At 45.5% G+C, this 18,314-nt stretch overlaps 2 protein-coding genes across 3 annotated transcripts; both read left to right on the top strand.

Moving 5' to 3' along the window:
* The first annotated feature begins 6,214 nt into the window (after positions 1-6,214).
* Positions 6,215-7,883, top strand: LOC4813706 (brachyurin). Its single transcript, XM_001353812.4, has one exon. It carries the CDS (start codon positions 6,605-6,607, stop codon positions 7,553-7,555), a length of 951 nt encoding a protein of 316 aa, XP_001353848.4. The 5' UTR covers positions 6,215-6,604; the 3' UTR covers positions 7,556-7,883.
* Positions 7,884-8,938: 1,055 nt separating this feature from the next.
* On the top strand, positions 8,939-11,484 carry Jon65Aiv (Jonah 65Aiv). Of its 2 annotated transcripts, XM_015187728.2 has the most exons (3): positions 8,939-9,239; positions 9,313-9,736; positions 11,280-11,484. In XM_015187728.2, exons 1-3 carry the CDS (start codon positions 8,980-8,982, stop codon positions 11,358-11,360), a joined length of 765 nt encoding a protein of 254 aa, XP_015043214.2. In that variant the 5' UTR covers positions 8,939-8,979; the 3' UTR covers positions 11,361-11,484. The 2 variants fall into 2 exon arrangements, with proteins under 2 accessions (XP_015043214.2, XP_001353851.2); XM_001353815.4 differs by lacking the exon at positions 11,280-11,484 and having other exon boundaries at positions 8,940-9,239; positions 9,313-9,937.
* The last annotated feature ends 6,830 nt before the right edge of the window (positions 11,485-18,314 follow it).

The raw sequence follows: 18,314 nt of genomic DNA, 5'->3' as shown, positions 1-18,314 counted from the left end.
GAGATTAGAGTGCCTGCAGGGGGATACATCCTTAAAGCTGTGCAGACAGCCAGAGGAATCTTCCGCGAAGATACCCCTTAAAGCTTTTGGCCAATGGACAATTGCCAATCCGTTTAAATGTCTGCACCCGGGAGATACCATTACCATTTCCCCACATGTTCAATTACAAGCCTGCAGCAGAGCCGGGGCTCCAGCTCCTATTCTGATTCCGACTGGGCACAGTGGACTGGCCTGGTCTGATGGCCTAAACAGGACACCTCATTAATTTGCCGGGCTGCGGCACTAACAATAACAGCTATTTTGGCTATTTGGCTATTTGGCTCATTGACTGCCTGATTTTATGGCCCAACTGCAACCAAGTCGCCGTCTCGTGTCCAAAACCAACAACAAAATCAACATTGACCCAGGAGGCGGTCGTCCTGCTGCTGCAGCGGCCCCACCACTGTTGCCAAATATGTTTTTGTGGCATTTTTCGGCCAATTGGCAGACAGCCGCCTCGTGTGTCGTGCCCCAGGGCCAATTGAATGCAGCAGCAGACGTGAACGTGGATGGCAGCTGGCAGCTGGCAGATGGGGTGGAGGCAGCTCCCGCCTGATTATGCCATAATGTTTGGCCACACCCAACAAGGAGCAGAGCCCCAGACGGGCTCCGACAGGGGTCTGACCGGGTTTACTTGTTTGCCTAACCCAAATTGCATGCTATTGACCAGAATTCAACATATTTCAAGTGACGGAGCACTCGGAGAGTGGAGTTTTGAGCTGTTGTTGCTGTTCTTGCTGGTGGTGCAACTGTGACGGCTGCTCCGGCACTTGAAACTTTTCCAAAACGAACACTCTGCTCTGCCAGCGCAGTTCGATCAACTATAAGTGCAGCTCTGCTGCGAAAAATCTGAAATAAAACAAAAGCAATAAAAGCGGAAACGGAAAGTATCAACAAATGCTCTAGGGGGTATCCAAGGGGTATATGAGTTGCAGCTAAGATTTGGGGATACACTTCAGCTTGCAAGTATCTTTAAACCCAAAAGAAGTCGTCGCTCTCTCTCTCTCTGGACTATCAATATCCCATTTGGTCTCATTTATGCACACACACACTCGTTTGATATCGGAATCTGATCAAATCTTGTTCAGCAACGATGGATTTCGATTGCAGGCGCTCCGCTCCTTAGCTCCACATGCGATGCGCCGTCAGGGGCGTACACTGAGGGAACCACTGAGTGCCACAGGGAGGCAATTTCTCTCGTACTATTCCTAATACTAGCCAAGGACTGTAAAATGCCAAGATATTGCGGCAGTCGAGTCCCCGAATTCCAGCAACAAAATACACAGTCTTTGGCGAGCGGTTCCTTTATTTGTGGCACATATTCTACGGTTTTTGCAATCAACTCTTTCTTTCAGTGTGCGCACATGCTCGGGCGTGCCACTTTAATGCACTATGGCTGCTAATGCAACAGCAACAACAAAAGCACGGGATGTGGCGGGTAGAGAGGCAGGTCGTAGGTGGTGAGGCGAACAAAAGCCAGTAAAAGCAACAGTAGAACATTTCTGCTTTTCGCCTTCTGCCTGCCTTTCCTTCATCCCCCGCTACGCTCCGCTCCGCTCTCCTTTCCTATCTAACACACACACAAACACACACACACACACATACTTTGGAATCGCACATTCATTTTTGCTGTTCCCCATTGTTGCAGCTGCTGCTTTTCTACTTATTGTTGTTGCACACACACACACAGCCACAGTCACACACACGGTCATACTCGGGGGGGACCTGCCGCTGGCTTGGCTTTTTGTTTAATTCGTTTTTCTATTGTTCACAGCCAAGAACTGTAGTCCGACGGGGCTTTGGCGACATTGTAAAATGCATGAGAATGTGTTTAGCCAACTCGCTATCTGCCCCATTCCCTCTATGCCCCTCTGGCACAGCTCTTCCTGCTTTTCTCTCTCTCTGTCTTTGCCGCATGCAGATTTTTGCATTTTCCAAGCATAAAAGTTGAAAGCGACATTATTGAATATGCGTTGTCGTTGTCCCATTGTTTGACACACACACATATACACACACACACACACAGAGACTCATATTCCCAATGGAAAGCCCTAACGCCCCATTGTATGCGTGGCACATGAGAGACAGAGAGAAAAGCCAAAGCTTAGCGGCTTCTTATGCCCATTGAAATTTATATGCCACTTGCACACACACACCCACACAGGACACAGGACACATTAAAGCCAACATTTCCAAATGGAGAGCGACAAAGAGTGGAAATGGAATGGAATCGAATGTTTAAGGTCAGACTGATGGAACTGCTATCCGGATAGCATTCCCATACCACAACTCTGGCCCCTTTCTCCTCTGCTTATTTATGCTTTGTTTGTCGCTTTGGCTAATAAATTAGCAGCTTTACCTTTTGGCCCAACTGCAAACCAATAGCAATTTATCGCAGCCACAAAGAAAGGCACGTAGCAGGTTCCAGGCTCCAGCCGGATCCAGGATCCAGGATTCGAAGGGGTTTCGCTTCCACACCAAATGTGCTCGCCTTATCGCCGGCTTAAGCGGCACGCACAGGTGGGCTGGCTCCTGGCTCCTGGCTACTGGGCCCCTGGGCTCCTGGGCTCCTGGAGGATGGGTAAAAGGATACGAATAGTTGTTACCCGAACGCTTTTAGCCTGTGACTAACGATGGGGCGACAATAAAAATTGCCCTGGCAATTGGCACATTGCGGTTGCAAGTTAAAAGGATTTCCAATTTTAAATGATGGCCTGCGTCTGCGTCTACAAAGAGGGACAAAGGGGACCGTTGTAGGCCAAGCAAATTTCATTGAAATTAAAGTATTTTCCAGCAAATGTCAGAACAAATTGAATAAACTGCAGACTGTAGCAGAAAGCTAAAACAAAATGGTAATTTTTTGATAAAATATTTAATATTCATTGAATACTAGAATATTTTCAGTACCAAAATCTGGAAAATATTTCTCTGGTATTTCTCTCGTTCCCAAAAATGAATAAAATTCCCCATAAATCGCCGGGCACTTTTTCAAGTGCAACAAGCTGCCAAAAGAGACCCCGAAAAGAGGAAACCCAAACAAAAGATGTATTTCGATTGCGTGCAGGCGAGAAGTCCTCCTGGAGATTCGGAAACGCTTGCCAAGATTTATCGTGCGTCCATTACAAGCGGAAATTAAGCGCGGCAGGTCGCCTGGCCGGGCGAGCGTGCGTGAAAGCGTTTTGCCGGCATTCTCCCGGCCCCTCCAGATACTCCCCAAAGTAACAAGCGAACAAGTAACATTCCGACAGGCCAAAGCAGAGCTATTGTTTTCGGTGCTCTCGGCAGGCACGGCCCTCTGCCCCGGAGTTCCTTTTCGTCCCATGGTCTTCTCCGTATGCCAGTCACGTGGCACGCAACGACAACTTGGGATTTGTTAAGTGGCGCGTCGTTTTGATGTGCGGAATGTTTAGCGAAACTCTCTTTCTCCCTCTCTCTTGACTTGCTTTTTTTTTTGTTTCTTTTTTTTGGTTTTTCTGAAAAGTCCATCACGTGTCCCGGACATTTTGCACATAACTTGTTTCAGCATTTTATTGCCAACTTCCCTTTCTCACTCTCTCTCTCTCTCTATCTCTCTTACGAATGCACTGTGAACGTCTTTTGTTTTTGGCACTGCCCCTGCCCCCCATCCGCCCCAAAAGCCACAGTCACCTTGCGGTTAATGGTCCTTCGAATGCCAAAAACTTCGAATCGAGCGAATGCCGAACACTGAATGGTGAATGGCACTCGAGGAACTCCATCAGCCGCAGTGAGCCATGGCTGATTCGATTTTCCGATGTGTACCTTTGCTTTTAGTGATTGAAATCGCACATTTTAAGTGAAAAAGCGCACACAGAAGTGCACTCAATCATTCGTCACGTGATTCGGGTGTGTGGAGGAGGACCAGAGACTCGACGACTGTCACACTCTCTGCCACAACCACCACGACAGCTCCCAACCACCCCACCACCCCACCACCGCCTGACACTCTCGTGCTTTTCCGCTTTATGTCCTCGTTCTGGGGCTGCCAATTGTGCAAATGTTTTTCTTAGTCGGACATCAAATGAAAAGTGTTGGAGCGCGCGGAAGCACGGCTGTGTTTATATAAAAGATTACATCACCAGATGAGAAATGGAGACACAATTGTTAATGCGAGAGGAAATTTCTGGGCGATAATGCCCCACGTAAATGCTGGGAATGTTGTGAATGGGAAACCAATCCTAGGGCTTCCACTTTAAAGCGAATTGTAAGCCAAAAGAGAACACAAGTAAAATTCCAATAGAGAAAACTTTTCCCCGGGAAAAACTTTTCTAATTTGCGCATTATGAAAATTGGGTCGAGACATAAAATTCCACCAGCACCGAAAAGAATTAAGTGAAAAGCAATTTTGAGCCTACCGAAAAAACAGGAGGAAAGAAATTGGGGAGAGTGGAGAGTGGAAAAAACTTTTGCATTAAGAAAATTAACTGAGATTAAGTGTGGCTGCCGGCCCGTATGCTCTTTGGACCCCCCCCCCAATTCCGGGATGAATGAAAATTGCAACAATTTTCAAGGCATTTAACCATTTGTCACATACACAGACCCTCCCACACACCCTCACACACAGACGCACTCTGTAGCCGGAAGTGAGCTTCGGCAATAACGGAAGCAGACCCCACAGCACACACACACACACATGAAATTGGTTAAGGGAGAGAGGGGCCTGGGGTGGGGTGGGTTTATTTGTTGCCTGCCACACTTTGGTTGGCTGTTTGCCGTCGTCTCGATACTAATCTAATTTTATTGATATTGACACAATTTCTGCAGATTTCCGCATAAACATAAAAACAGAGCTCCTCCACGCAGCAAACCTTCAAGGTTTCGGCCTCAAGTAGCAGGGAAACAACAGCTAAAGACACCAGCAGAGGGTGCAGAGGGTACAGAGCGACCAGAGTGGGGGGCGGGGTGGGGTTGCAAGTGGATCCATTCGAGGCACGCAAAAAAATGGTATCTAATAAAAATTGAACAAAGAGCAAACAAAAGTTCTTCCACTTCTGGATGGAAGTCAAACAAGGCTTGGGAGAGTGCTCTGCTCTTGGGGCATTTCCTTTCGGCAATCGGGAATACATAACATGAATAGATTTCCAAATACACGATAAAAAACTTTCGATAAGAGGTGGCAGTACTCGTAATGTATTCGTAGAAATTGTATATTATATTTTAAATGCTCCAAAACTTTGGTTTTTTTAAATTTAAGTAACTTTTAAAACAAAAACAAACTCCCATAGGAATCGTTTAGGGTTCTGATTACTTAAGATAAGAGTTATAAACGGATTTACGCACTTGAAGGGGGTATGAAAGATCTACACCTAGAGAAAAAATGACGGAAATTTGTTAAATTTATAATTTAAAAAAAAAATTTGAAATATAATTTATTATATACCGTAAAAAGAAAATATTTTATTTAAATATACAAAAAAATGAATATTAAAAGCAAATAAAGTTGTTTTAAAAAATACATAAATTTCTTATTTAAAATAAATAGTATTCATATTTAGATAACAAATATTTCCTAAAAAAAGTGATCAATTATATTTATTTTAAAGTGTTTTATATATAAATTTAAAACCCGAATACTAAGTTTTGGCATAGGTGTGCTTTTTTCCCTCAAGTTAGAAAGCTGATAATTCGGGATAAGAATCATTATTTAAGGATAAGGTTTTTGTTCAAAGAAGATAAGGCTAATCAATTGACCCTCAAAAAGCAGCAAAAATATGTACATATAATCAAAAATATATATATTTAGATATTTTGCTAGTCTCTATAGAATAACTCAAAGGTAGTTGCCGAAGGTTCCCCCAGTTCACGGAACCAGCCTTAGAGTTCTACAAACATTCTAATCTCCAATTAAATAAATAGCATATTAAAGGGAAAAACACTTGAGAGTTCATTTACGATCGTTATAAAACTGAATGACAGAAAGATATCGTGCCTTTGGCTACCTCCGGGTACACTATCAATGGGCAATTCACATGGCAAAATGAAAAAAAAAACATATGTACACATACTCGTATAGACAGTAAATCAAATAAATAATAATCAAAGCTCTGATAAAAAGGTAGTCGGTGGTAGTAAAGACCCGGTAGTAAAGACTGCCAACAGAACATCATGCAATTGAAAGCCGGCTAAATGAATGAGTCGAAAGCAATTAAGGGAGCTGCAGTTAGCAGAATGAATGGAATGGAGTGGAGTGGAGTGGAGTGCTGCCGATGGTGGTGGAGCTGTCGAAGGCCTAACCTAAGCAACATAATCGCCAAAACGTGCGGCAATTACATGGATGCTTGAAGAACTGAATGCCAAACATCTGCTGCTGCTGCTGCTGCCACGTATATAATTTGCAATGGGAACCCAAGAAAATTCAATTAACAGACTGGGGATACAGACAGACACGTGCCGTCACACACCGAAGACGCTGACGCGCTCCCGACTATAAAACTCAATAGAAACGAACAAAAACCATCTATGTACTCCATGTGGAGGACCCACTCAGACGGACACACTCCACGTTCATATATACTCGTACTCGTACTCCAACTCGTACTCGTAATAGATGGAGAATCACCAGTCGATTTCAGCACTCCTTCTGTTATTAATCTTAATGGGAGGGCTATCGCAATCGCAGGCCTGGAAAGATCAGAGGGAAGACGATGACACCTCAGACGATGAGACGATCATGGAGCGTCGCTGGCAGATTGGCTACGAGCAGTATCGCATTCTCTGCGAGAAGTTTGAGGAGAAGAAGAAGGACACATCTCCAGTGAGCACTCGCATCGCTGGCGGAGAGCTGGCCGACGGAGGAATGTTCCCCCATCAAGTGGGTATCATCGTGCAACTGAGTAATGGCGATCTCATACAGTGTGGGGGCTCCCTCGTCACTCTCCAATTCGTTTTGACGGCTGCCCATTGCCTGACGGATGCCGTCAGTGCCAGGGTTTATCTGGGGGTCATTCAGTTGGCTGAAAGGGGAGGGGCCGCAGAAGAGTTTCTCGTTTCGCACCAGGATTTCGGGGTCTATCCGGGATACTTGGGCTTCGGGGCATACAATGATCTGGCATTGATTCGCCTGCCCAGGAAGGCCATCCCCTCAGACCGAGTGCAAACCATCGCCCTGGCGGGGGATTTCATGCAACAAAAGTTCGTTGAGCGGCAGCCAGCTACCGTTTCGGGCTGGGGCAGCTTAGGGGACTCAGCCGTGGAAAGAACCCGACTGCTCCACTATCTGGATGTGGAGGTGCTCGACCAGGAGCGATGCATGTGCGCCTTCCTGCCCGGATTGGTTAGCACGCGGCGACACCTGTGCACCGATGGACGGGGCGGACGTGGCGCCTGCCAGGGCGATTCCGGAGGCCCCCTGGTCTACCAGTGGCGCAACGTCAGCTACCTGATTGGAGTAACCTCGTTCGGGAGCATTGGGGGCTGTGAGCTGGGTGCCCCGACTGTCTACACCAGGATAACCGCATATTTGCCATGGATCCGACAGCAAACGGGAATGACCAACTAAATGCAATTAACGCCTAATTGTCGGCCATTAATTGCTAAACAATATAGTCGAGCGGGCGGACCAGACAAACAATAAAACCAATTTGAGCAGCAGAAAGCCACACAATGAAATGGAGTCAGCAGCCAGCAGTGGACCGGAGGGAGACCTCTCTTTGGTTAGGTGAAAATGGTATTTTTTACGAGTACAAGGGGGCTGCTTTTCGCCCTTTGAGTGGAATGGAAATTGTATCGGATAAATAACAATAACATCAGAATTTCTGTAGCCAATTTGGCAGTAAGAATACAGCCCAATAAAGGGGGCCAATAAAGAAGCATTCTGATGAACGAAATTCCAATGAATTCAATGTTGAAATTGAACCTGTCTCTTCGCTTTTGATTGTTTTGATTGCGAGTACTGTGGTTCCTTTTTTTGTACGTATATTGGGGCTAATCGTCTTTAATTGGCCATCTGAATGGGCCATTAACCGCAGCTCTGCGGCTGGTCGACACGCCTCTAGGAAATGGCAATGCACGTCGGCAAATCACGCGGCAATTGTCGGACATGAGGGTTGCGGTGGGTTTTTGCGGTCGCAGGAACAACTGTACTTTTGATTTATAAACAAAAAAGAGACAGACACAGGGAGAGAGAGACAATGCACTCCCGTACTTTATATACACAATCATTGGTTGATTAATTTGGAATTTAGATTGTGAAATCGCTCACAAGTCAAAAGAAGCTTCCGAAATTACAGCGAACATCAATCGGGAGCTGCTCTATGGGGATTTAAGGCTTAGGTCTAGAGCAACCCTTCTGCCACACACACCCACGCACCCACGCACCCCTTGACCTTCAGCAAAGTCCAAAGTAAGCAACCACAGGAACCACAAGCTTAGGCACCCTCTACGCTCCTAAGAGGGCGAACAGATAAGATAGTTGGTCAGAACAGAACCACCTCTGAAAAAGTCCGATACGCAGAGAAGACGTCACCGCGACACGTCTAGAGCTGAACAAAGCAAAGCAAACCCTTGCTAATTCAAAGATATTTTTAAAAATTAATCAAATTAATTAGTAGACAGGCAAAGATCCCACCTGGAGCAGGCCCTATCTCAGATTAGATGGGAATTCAGATATCCCTTAATTCCCTCCCGGACTTCTGCCAAACAGCTCGGCGAAAAAGACGAGAGTCATTTTGGGGCCGCATGCCCGAAGTTTCGCTTAATCTCCAATCGATATCTTCCGCACAAATCTCCGATGATAGCGCACTGAGAACTGATGATGTCTGCGCGTCGGTAGTGTCATATCTAATCGAAGGAGCTCTATTTGTGAAATGCAACCTAATCGGGAGACCGGGCTCGATTCGCCCAACTAAGGGTGCTATAAAAGACCCACACTCTGCCATGGAAGATCAGTTGAGTTCCTTTAACTGAACACGCAACAATATCATCATGAAATTCCTGATCATTCTGGCTTTGGCGATCGCCTCCGCTTCGGCTTTCCCCGAGCCCGAGCTGGTGTCCCGCAACCGCGTGATGCCCGTCCAGGATAGCATCGAGGGTCGCATTACCGGAGGATCCGCTGCCACCACCGGCCAGTTCCCCTACCAGGTGGGACTATCCCTCAAGCTGAGCGCTCTCTCCAGCGCCTGGTGCGGTGGCTCTTTGATCGGCAACCAGTGGGTGCTCACTGCTGCTCACTGTACCGACGGGTAAGTGCCTCCTCCTCCTCTCAGGATCGCTGAGGATCCCAGTACTCATCATTCTCCTCCCTTCCGCTTTCAGTGTCCAGTCCGTGACTGTCTACCTGGGTGCCACCGTCCGTACCTCCGCTGAGGTCACCCACACCGTCGCCAGCTCCCAGATCCTCATCCACTCCGGCTGGAACAGCGCCAACCTGCGCAACGACATCTCTCTGATCAAGATCCCCGTCACCTCGTACAGCACCAAGATCCAGGCCGCCAGGATCCCAGCCATCGCCAGCTCCTACTCCACTTACGCCGGTGATTCCGTGATCGCCTCCGGCTGGGGCAAGATTTCCGACTCCGCTACCGGTGTGACCAACAACCTGCAGTGGGCCAAGCTGACTGTCATCACCAATTCCGTGTGCGCCAACACCTACGGAACCTCCATTGTTACCGCCTCCAACATCTGTGTGTCCACCCCCAACGGTGTGTCCACCTGCAACGGCGACTCCGGCGGCCCTCTGGTGCTCGAGTCCTCCAAGGTCCAGGTTGGTCTTACCTCCTTCGGCGCTGCTGCCGGCTGCCAGAAGGGCTACCCCGCTGCCTTCACTCGCCTGACCAGCTACTTGGACTGGATCAAGACCAACACTGGCATCTCCTACTAAATTTGGAGGAGAAGTCATTGAATGACTTGAATTTCGCATAAATATAAAAAAAGAAACCAATATCCTATCTTACTCTTTCCTCCAATGAAACTCGAATTAATTTCAAATGGATCCAAATTGATGAATTATATACGATAAATGGAATATAAACTTTGTTCCGAGGTTGATATATGTACTTGTGAAGACCGACCATCAGTCCCCTACACTAACAAACATCAATCAATCGCTATCAAAAAACGTATAGTGATCCGATTCGCACATGTTCGAAGTACGAATCACAATCGAAGAGAGCGACAGAAAGAGATAGGGGTGGTTTGCAAACGTGTAGATTCGGGATATCAAAATGAGAGAGACGGAAAGTACGACGTGGAAGTGGGAGAATCATGTACAAGGAGAAATGTTTCTTTTTCGGTCTGACTATGATGATCACATCGCATTCAAACGATATTCAATTCAAGACGATAAGATCATTATTCATCAAAACCGCGTTAACAGTATATTTAGAATTTTGAATGCAAAATGATTTTTTGTTTCGATGTTGAAATTTTAGATACACAATATCCAGTCGGATATGACCGAAGTTTGCATCTAGACGCCATCATTCTAGCTATAATAATGATACGATATAGTTAAGATTCTGCAGTCTAGAAAATATAGTCATTTTCTATGATTCTGCGTTTTTGGCTTTCTCGTTTCTTTAAAATTGTGGAAGCAACAGACTTGCGTCCTTTGTGGAGGCGGAAGGGGCGGGGTGAAGTTTTGAAATACGCTTTTAAAAGTGACATATCACAGAAGTCTGGATACAAAATGTCGTGGCGCTCATAGGGACGGACAGACAGACATGGCTCTATCGACTCGACTATTGGTGCTGATCAAGAATATATATACTTTATGCGGTCGTAAACGCTTCTTTCTGGACGTTACAAAATCCACTTTCACCACAAATATAATATACCCCTTTACTCATTTTTGAGTATCGGGAATAAAAAGGAACATTTCCCGTTTTAGATGATTCTCCCACCTACACGTCGTATTTTCCGTCTCTCTCATTTTCATATCCCGAATCTACTCGAGTTTTGATCCAGTCCAAGTAGCTGGTCAGATGGCTGAAGGCCACTGGCAGCCGGCGCCAGCGCCGAAGGAGGTAAGACCAACCTGGACCTATAAACTAGAGCAATATTTATTGGTCACGTTCCTAAAGTTTAGATCAATCTTTTGCTGAGATAACGCACTGACTTTGGTCCGATGATGTCTTCGAAACGTGCAAATCTAATCGAAGGAACTCTATTTATAAAATCAAAACTAATCACGGACCACACGGGGTGTGCTTCTATAAAAGAGTCGTGTGGAACCATGGAAGATCAGTTGAGTTCAGTGCAACGGTGACTCCGGCGGCCCTCTGGTGCTCGAGTCCTCCAAGGTCCAGGTTGGTCTTACCTCCTTCGGCGCTGTCGCCGGCTGCCAGTGGCCTTCAGCCGTCTGACCAGCTTCTTGGACTGGATCCAGACCAATACTGGCATCTCCTACTGAAACCAGAGCCTGAACCTGGAGGAGGAGCAGTCAATGAAGGACTTGAGTTTCGCATAAATATAGAAAAGATTACCAACGAATGGCTGTCACCATCTGCGTTTTCCTTCAGTCTGGAGCAGCTCCAATGAATTCCAATGGGCACATGAAAAGTTTAAATTGACATTAAACGACAATTGCAAGTGTTTTGTCATGCAAATGGGGGAGGGGCCGTGGCAGGGCCAGGATGTTACGGGGCGCCACATGCAAGACACTCTCTCGGCATTCGGCACATAAGTTTTCATTAAAATTCATTAAATTTTCGCAGCGACACAATAAAAGCGGGAAAAACTTGGGGGCCGAAAATAAATAAAGGAAAAAGTTTCGCCGCAAGTGAAAGTAAAGCAAAAGAGAGGGAATGGAGATGGAGAATGGAGGCGTGGCAAGGCGACAATATGTCAGCACTTAAGTTATTACAAGAAATTTAAATAAATGGGAAAAGTTAAACATTTTGCAGGCAGACTTTAAAGAGTCATTCAGCTCTTATTTTCCAATGATTTTCTCAGTGCATGCCACACACACACACACACACACACATGCCACATGAGTTCTCCGAGGAAAGGCAGCAACGCAGATGCTGGGGGTAGGATATCAGGTGGTCGCTCTGCGAAACGCAGGGACCATCTGGTCCTGCGGTTGGAATAAAAAGCATTTACTCAACACACGACCCAAATGACAGAAACCAGAAACAGAAACTGAAACTGAGAGAGTCCCAGAAACAGAAGCAGCAGATACTGGCATCCCGAAACATATAAGGTCCGTCAGTGAAGGCGGAGGAAGGATGCCAGGATGAGGACCCACTCGCAACGCTGAGGTTCTGGGAATCCCATAGCCATTCTGATAAATGTTTGCATTGCGGAAATTTATGACAGCACAAAAAAGTTTCCAGCTATCGTGCGAGTGCGAGTACGAGCATTCGTATTTTGTGGTTTAGATATGACAAAATATCATACATAACTAAAGGCTCCAGTTCTACATAGAAGATAAGAGTGGGATAAGTGTGTGGTATCTGTGAAGGTCCAAAGTTAGTTAAAATGTCAACTTTTTTGAAATGGTCCGGCGTGTGTTTATGGAGAAAGTTTTTCCTCGTGTTTAAAATCCACTTTGGAGCCAGTTTCATGGCTCTCTGATTGAACGCTTGAATGTTCGTTTCTCCTTTTTTCTTGGCCACAAACTTCATTGCTCTTCTCTGATTGAGATGGACTTCGTTCCTGTGGTTCGGGGCCAAAGCCAAAGCCAAAGCCAAACCCAAAGCCATGACAGTCACTTGGTCAAGCAGTTTTCTACGATTCATTTTATTGGCAAAATATTTGGCCAGCCTGCGGACACAGACACCAGACACTGCCACACAGAGTTCTAGTTCTAGTTCTGGCTGTGTCTGTGGCACTGCATATGGATGCACTTTAATTTGGTTATTTGTCTCCTGGCACCTTTGGGACTGCTCCTGGCTGCTGGCTGCTGGCTCCTGTCTGCTGGCTACTGACCCACTTCCACTGAGCACAGAGGAGGTCCCACAATTAAATATTTAGTTCGATTTCTTGATAAAATCAATTCGGATTTCGGTACTAAAGTACTAATCACAGAGCGAAATCAATTAACAAACTGTCGGCTCATCAATTATGCCATGCCACCCCCACCCAATGTGAGGGAGGAGGCTCCCCCTGTGTGTGTGTGTGTCTGTCTGTGTGGCAGAGCCTTTTGACTGGAGAGTCAACAAACGCAATCCTGGCTAATAAATTCCAGTCGATTCAAAGCAATCAACTTAATTAAGGGTTTTTGGTTGGGGAGGGGGTCCACATACTTAATTAAGTGGAGTGAAAAGGCATGAAAAAAACCCGAATGAAAGCCAGACGAGTGCGAGTCAGAGTGTGCGAGTATATACGATATTTGGGGACCTCTAGGATCTCTGATCTTTGGCTTTAATCCTAATCATACACATATGATATGTATCCACTGAATGACCAGCAATATTCGAGCTGTTGTTGTGTTGTAAGTGGAAACTTTGACTGGCATTCACTTAACCCTTTGTTGATTCTGTGACACTTTGAGCGATGTTCGGCTAATTAAGTGCCCGGCAATTACGATTGCTTCAGCACTTCTCTTCGGTGAGAGAATGACAGGCCAACACAGAAAGTGTTTCTAACAAAAAGCCACCATCTACCATCCACCATCCACCATCTACCATCCCCCCCTGTACTAACCAGTCTAGAAAAGAGAGACCTCCACCGCTCGCCGCTCCGCGTATCGTACACTTAATTCATTTAACTCAAACATTTTCATTTATTTATCGCATTACTCTCTCCCTCTCCCTCTCTCTCTACTCCCCGAATACCCAAATACCCAAATACCCGGATCCCCTCCCCGGCAGTAGCCGCCATCACCAGAGTATTGTTGCTTTTTTTTGGCTAATGACTTCCTGCTTTTCCTAACGCGCTCAACTTCCGGCAAACACACACACACACACACACACACACACATTCCACGTATGAGGGTTGACTGACTGACAGACAATCCCCGCACACAAAAACACAAACTCGCATGGAGAGGACTGAGAGGGTAGAAGGAAGAACGCATCAAGCTCATTGAATGCTTTTGGCATGTTGCCCGGCTCGACACCATTATTTCTGGTAACAAGATAATTGTATAATGAAATCCAAACAACACTTTGGTTTGCTTTGCCTCTCTCTTGGTCTGGCGTTCGGGTTCGGGCTTGTCTGCCGGTGGCTCCTCCACTCCTCCACTCCGCACTCAACACACCACTCCACGGGAAACGGGAAACGGGAAACCCATTCCTTGCCAGCAAAACAGAGTTCGCCCTTCTTCTACAACAATGACTTGACGGCAAAAGTTCGCCGCTTTTTTTTGCTAGACAAAGACAAAGACTTTTTCTGGCTACTGTTTTTGCTACTGATTGAGTGGTAATACTTGTTCTGCTCCAAAGTGGATGCTCTCTGAAATCATCTCAACAGATAAAGGATATGATTCACTTTCAGTCCAAGGAATGGCATAACTTTTGCCTGTGTCTTTCGATATACATAAGTACATATGTACCTGAATATCCCCATATATCATTTTGGTGCCATCTAAAAGAAAGTGTCAAAGAAAGTATATGATTTACTGAGGTCAAAAGCAATCATATATAGTATGTTCTTTGCTTTTTGGATTACTTTTTTGTTTATACAGGTACAAGCCCTATCATATATCATTTGGATGCTCCGAAATTATGTACAAATGTTCGTTAAATTACTTTCCTTCCTATTCCTACCTATTGTCATTTATCATTTGGTTAGAGCATTTTCAAGTCTACCATTTCATCTACATGTATTCTATTATACGTACGTATATATATATATATATATATATAGAATTCTTGCTTTTCTCTTAATTTCATTCCATTTCGCATGGCTCCAAAGTGTCTTGTCATGGTCTTGTGCCTTTTGTTTTTAGGTTTTTGCCTCCTTCCTTCTTTTGCGATTTGGGAGTGACAATTGATTGACAGGAAAAGTTAATGGCTTACTTCATTCTACATATACATATATATATAAATATACTCTTGTACATTGTATATTGTAGGTGTACCCACAGGATATAAATACTTGTACGGGAGTTCGGGGCAGTAATAATTGAAACATTTCGGGGGTTTTCTCTCCTGTCTGGCTCTCAAGTAGATGGCACACACACACACACACACACACGCATATGCAAAGCCGCTCAGAGAGCACTCACCAAAAATCCCATCACTCCTATAGGGGCACGGTGGCAGCCATCACTCTCTGTAAAAAACAAAAAAAAAATGAAAGAACAAAAACAACAGCTCGAGAGTAGAGCAAAAAATAATATCCGTAATACTTTGGCTCCTCTTGCAAGGACTGGGACAGGGGCAAGGGCAGGGGGCAGGGCACAAAAATAAAGACATAAAGCAAACAAATGCTGCTCCCATCGAGGAGGAGCAGAGCAGGGACACGGAGAAAGGTGGATTGGATGGATGGCTGGGATGGCTGTATGGACGGACTGGTTGACTGGCATTCCGAGTAGCTTTTAGTGCGTTCAAGCAGAAAAATATATAGAAAACAATAAACCGAAATTACAACAAAAGCAGAGCGCAGAGCGCACATGGGGCTCAGCCGCACAGAATCTCTTTTTCTGTGAAAGAAACAAAATACATATTGGCAAACAAAAAATGTTTATAAGCCATAAAGCATTCCATTCTGCTCCAGAAATTCATTCATTCTATGGGACGTGTATATAAATATTTGCATGCTAAAATTTGATGAGTAGTTCTATATATTTTCCGGCGCACAACAACAACAGGCATCCTGCCATTATATTAAGTTGAACAGGGGAAATATTTCAACAAAATATACGATACACGAGAACTGGCATTAATGAAGTCCCCAACAAAGGAGGAGATTTTTACCATGGTATAAAAAGACTGCTCTGCTTACCCGTTGAGCAGAACATCAGACCAGACTGCATTCAAATTGGAGATTCAGATTCAGAATCAGCATGAAAAGCCCCGCCGCCGCCGCCACCGCCAATGCCAGACAACAGACAAGAGCTACACAAAAGAAAAGTTGCAATATTGATGGACGGAACAAAAGGAATACTCGTAGCAGTATCACGGAATCATTTTCGGATGCTCCAATGCCTATGCCAATAAGCAGACAAGTGCCACCGCGTACTGGGGGGACACGTTTCTGGTGCCTGCCTCGGGAAATCCCCCCAAATCTTATGCCGCACAAAATCCAATTGTCGTAGTAGACAAAAATCCTTGGCACTTGCACACAATATTCTCGTAATAAAATCCAAGGGGCGGGGTTGAGGGGAGGCAAAAAAAAAAGGCTAGCCAGAAGCAATCTATCGAAAAGGATTTGTTTGCATGGCAGGAATTTATATTTATATATTTCGAGGGAACAGCAGTAGCTGAAGCAGAAGCAGGCCTTCTCATATGCAAAAGCCAAGCGCCAGCGTATTGATAGAATATCTTGGGAAAATGTCCTCGTGCATTTCCCGCAAATATTTGCACAGCCATAGAAGACGACTGAGGGACCATATCCTCGTATAATATATCCATATATAATAACTTAGTTTGATCCCTGGACATAAAACTGAATGCTGGCCACTTGGGGAGGGGATTTGTCTCTTGGATATTGACAGCTATCCGGAGTAACTGAAGATTGGTGGGATCGATACAGCGGCCCCCTCTCCTTCCCTCCCTTTCCCACTGTTTATCAAGTTTTTTCCTGTTGAAAATTGCACTCAGGTAGCAGTTTGTTGGGGAGTTTATCCAGACAACCAGCTGCTTCCCTAATCAAACTTTTTCAATACATCGCGCATTAAAAACGAGTTGACAAACTGCAACACAACAACACAAAACACAAAAACTTTGACCAAGTGCCAGGAAACTCTTGTAGGAGGGGGCATGCAACCACCATTCATCCTTCGATCGTACCTATGTGCAGCAACAAATTGCATTTCGTTGGAGGAAAAAAAAATAGTCAACTTTGCGGAGTAGAGTTGGTAACATCTTGGGAGGGCTGTGATAGGCGATAAGTTCCGGCCAAGAGGAGGTGACTCGGACAAACGCATTACTCATACGCAAAGGCATATCCCAGGAGGGATGATTAATGAGGCGGCTGCTGTTGACAACCTCCGAAGGCTCTCCAAGGCAGCCTCCTCAGCCAAAAGCAATTTGAATTATAGCAGGAAATAGACATGGACCATGTGATAAGTCATCAACCGAAAAGGGAGGCAGGAGGAGCAGGAGCAGCAGCAGGAGCAGGAGCGTCAGGTCAGCTGTAGCAGACAGTTGTCATTAATTTTGGTCAACTATGAAGTGGACCGTACCGCAGGCCCTGCGACATTTTCATGACAATTTAACACACGCTCACAGCAACGACAACAAAAAGACAGAAAAACTGAACAGAGTTTTCCATTTGAGCCAAATAATACACAATGTAATGGCAGCCAAAAAAACATACAGTGGAGGGAAGAGGAGTGGAGCGGAGAGGAGAGGAGAGGAAGGGTCCGAGGAGTGGCAGTGAAATGCCATGTCCGTGGAGCGTAATCGATGCGGCTCACATTAGATTGTTGCCTCGAATTGTGTGGGGACCAGCAGCAGTGCTCAAGTGTTTCTCCACGTCCAAGTCCTGCTCCTGCTACTGCTCCTGCTCCCTTCCACCACCTTCCACTGCCACTTTTTATCCCAAGCTGCTGCTTCGTTTATCATTTGCTGTTCACTTGTCGAAATTTTATTGCTGCAATCTTGTTTGTCGTCGTCGTCTCCATCGTCAAAGGAGAGCGCACGCTGGGGGACATTTGGAAATGCCTTCGTTTCGTGTACATATATATATATCTCAACTTAAGGCCAGAGGCGTAGCTCTTGACGAATCTGGGACTGTTTCCTGCGAAAGGATATCGCCATCTACGCAACTGGATACTCGATTACCCCCTCGCTCTGTCTCTCTCTGTTTCGTGTGTGGACAACAATGTCCAGTCGAGGCTGTTGCTCTGGGTCGCTGGACTCCGTGGAGAGCAGGGTATGCGTCTAATAAGCGTGTGTGTTGAGTAAGCGCATTACGTATACGTAATATATATAATACGAACGAGTGGTATATATCAACTGTCGAGCAATTTAAAGTGCTCTCTAGTCTACCCTTTCCTTTCCTTGCCTTGCGTTGCGTTTCCTTTTCTCTCTATTCCTTCCCTTTTGGTTGGACTTTAAGGTTGTGCTTGAACAACAATGAGAGCAAATATTTCAAGAAAATTAGTTTCTTTTGTTTTTTCCCCCAAGAGACAGAGACAAAGGGCGGGCCATTTTTTCGCAATCAGCGAAAGGAGCAACCATAAAAAGGCAGAGAGAAAAAAAATC

This window comes from Drosophila pseudoobscura, chromosome X, assembly GCF_009870125.1.
Source record: "Drosophila pseudoobscura strain MV-25-SWS-2005 chromosome X, UCI_Dpse_MV25, whole genome shotgun sequence".
Lineage (NCBI taxonomy): Eukaryota > Metazoa > Arthropoda > Insecta > Diptera > Drosophilidae > Drosophila > Drosophila pseudoobscura.
This window is presented reverse-complemented; position numbering and strand designations above follow the sequence as displayed.

Excerpts from the sequence above, each read along its gene's own strand:
- LOC4813706 (XM_001353812.4), top strand. The coding sequence starts at position 6,605 with ATGGAGAATCACCAGTCGATTTCAGCACTCCTTCTGTTATTAATCTTA.
- Jon65Aiv (XM_001353815.4), top strand. The coding sequence starts at position 8,980 with ATGAAATTCCTGATCATTCTGGCTTTGGCGATCGCCTCCGCTTCGGCT. Across the intron at positions 9,240-9,312 it reads GCTGCTCACTGTACCGACGG|TGTCCAGTCCGTGACTGTCT; the intron begins GTAAGTGCCTCC and ends TTCCGCTTTCAG.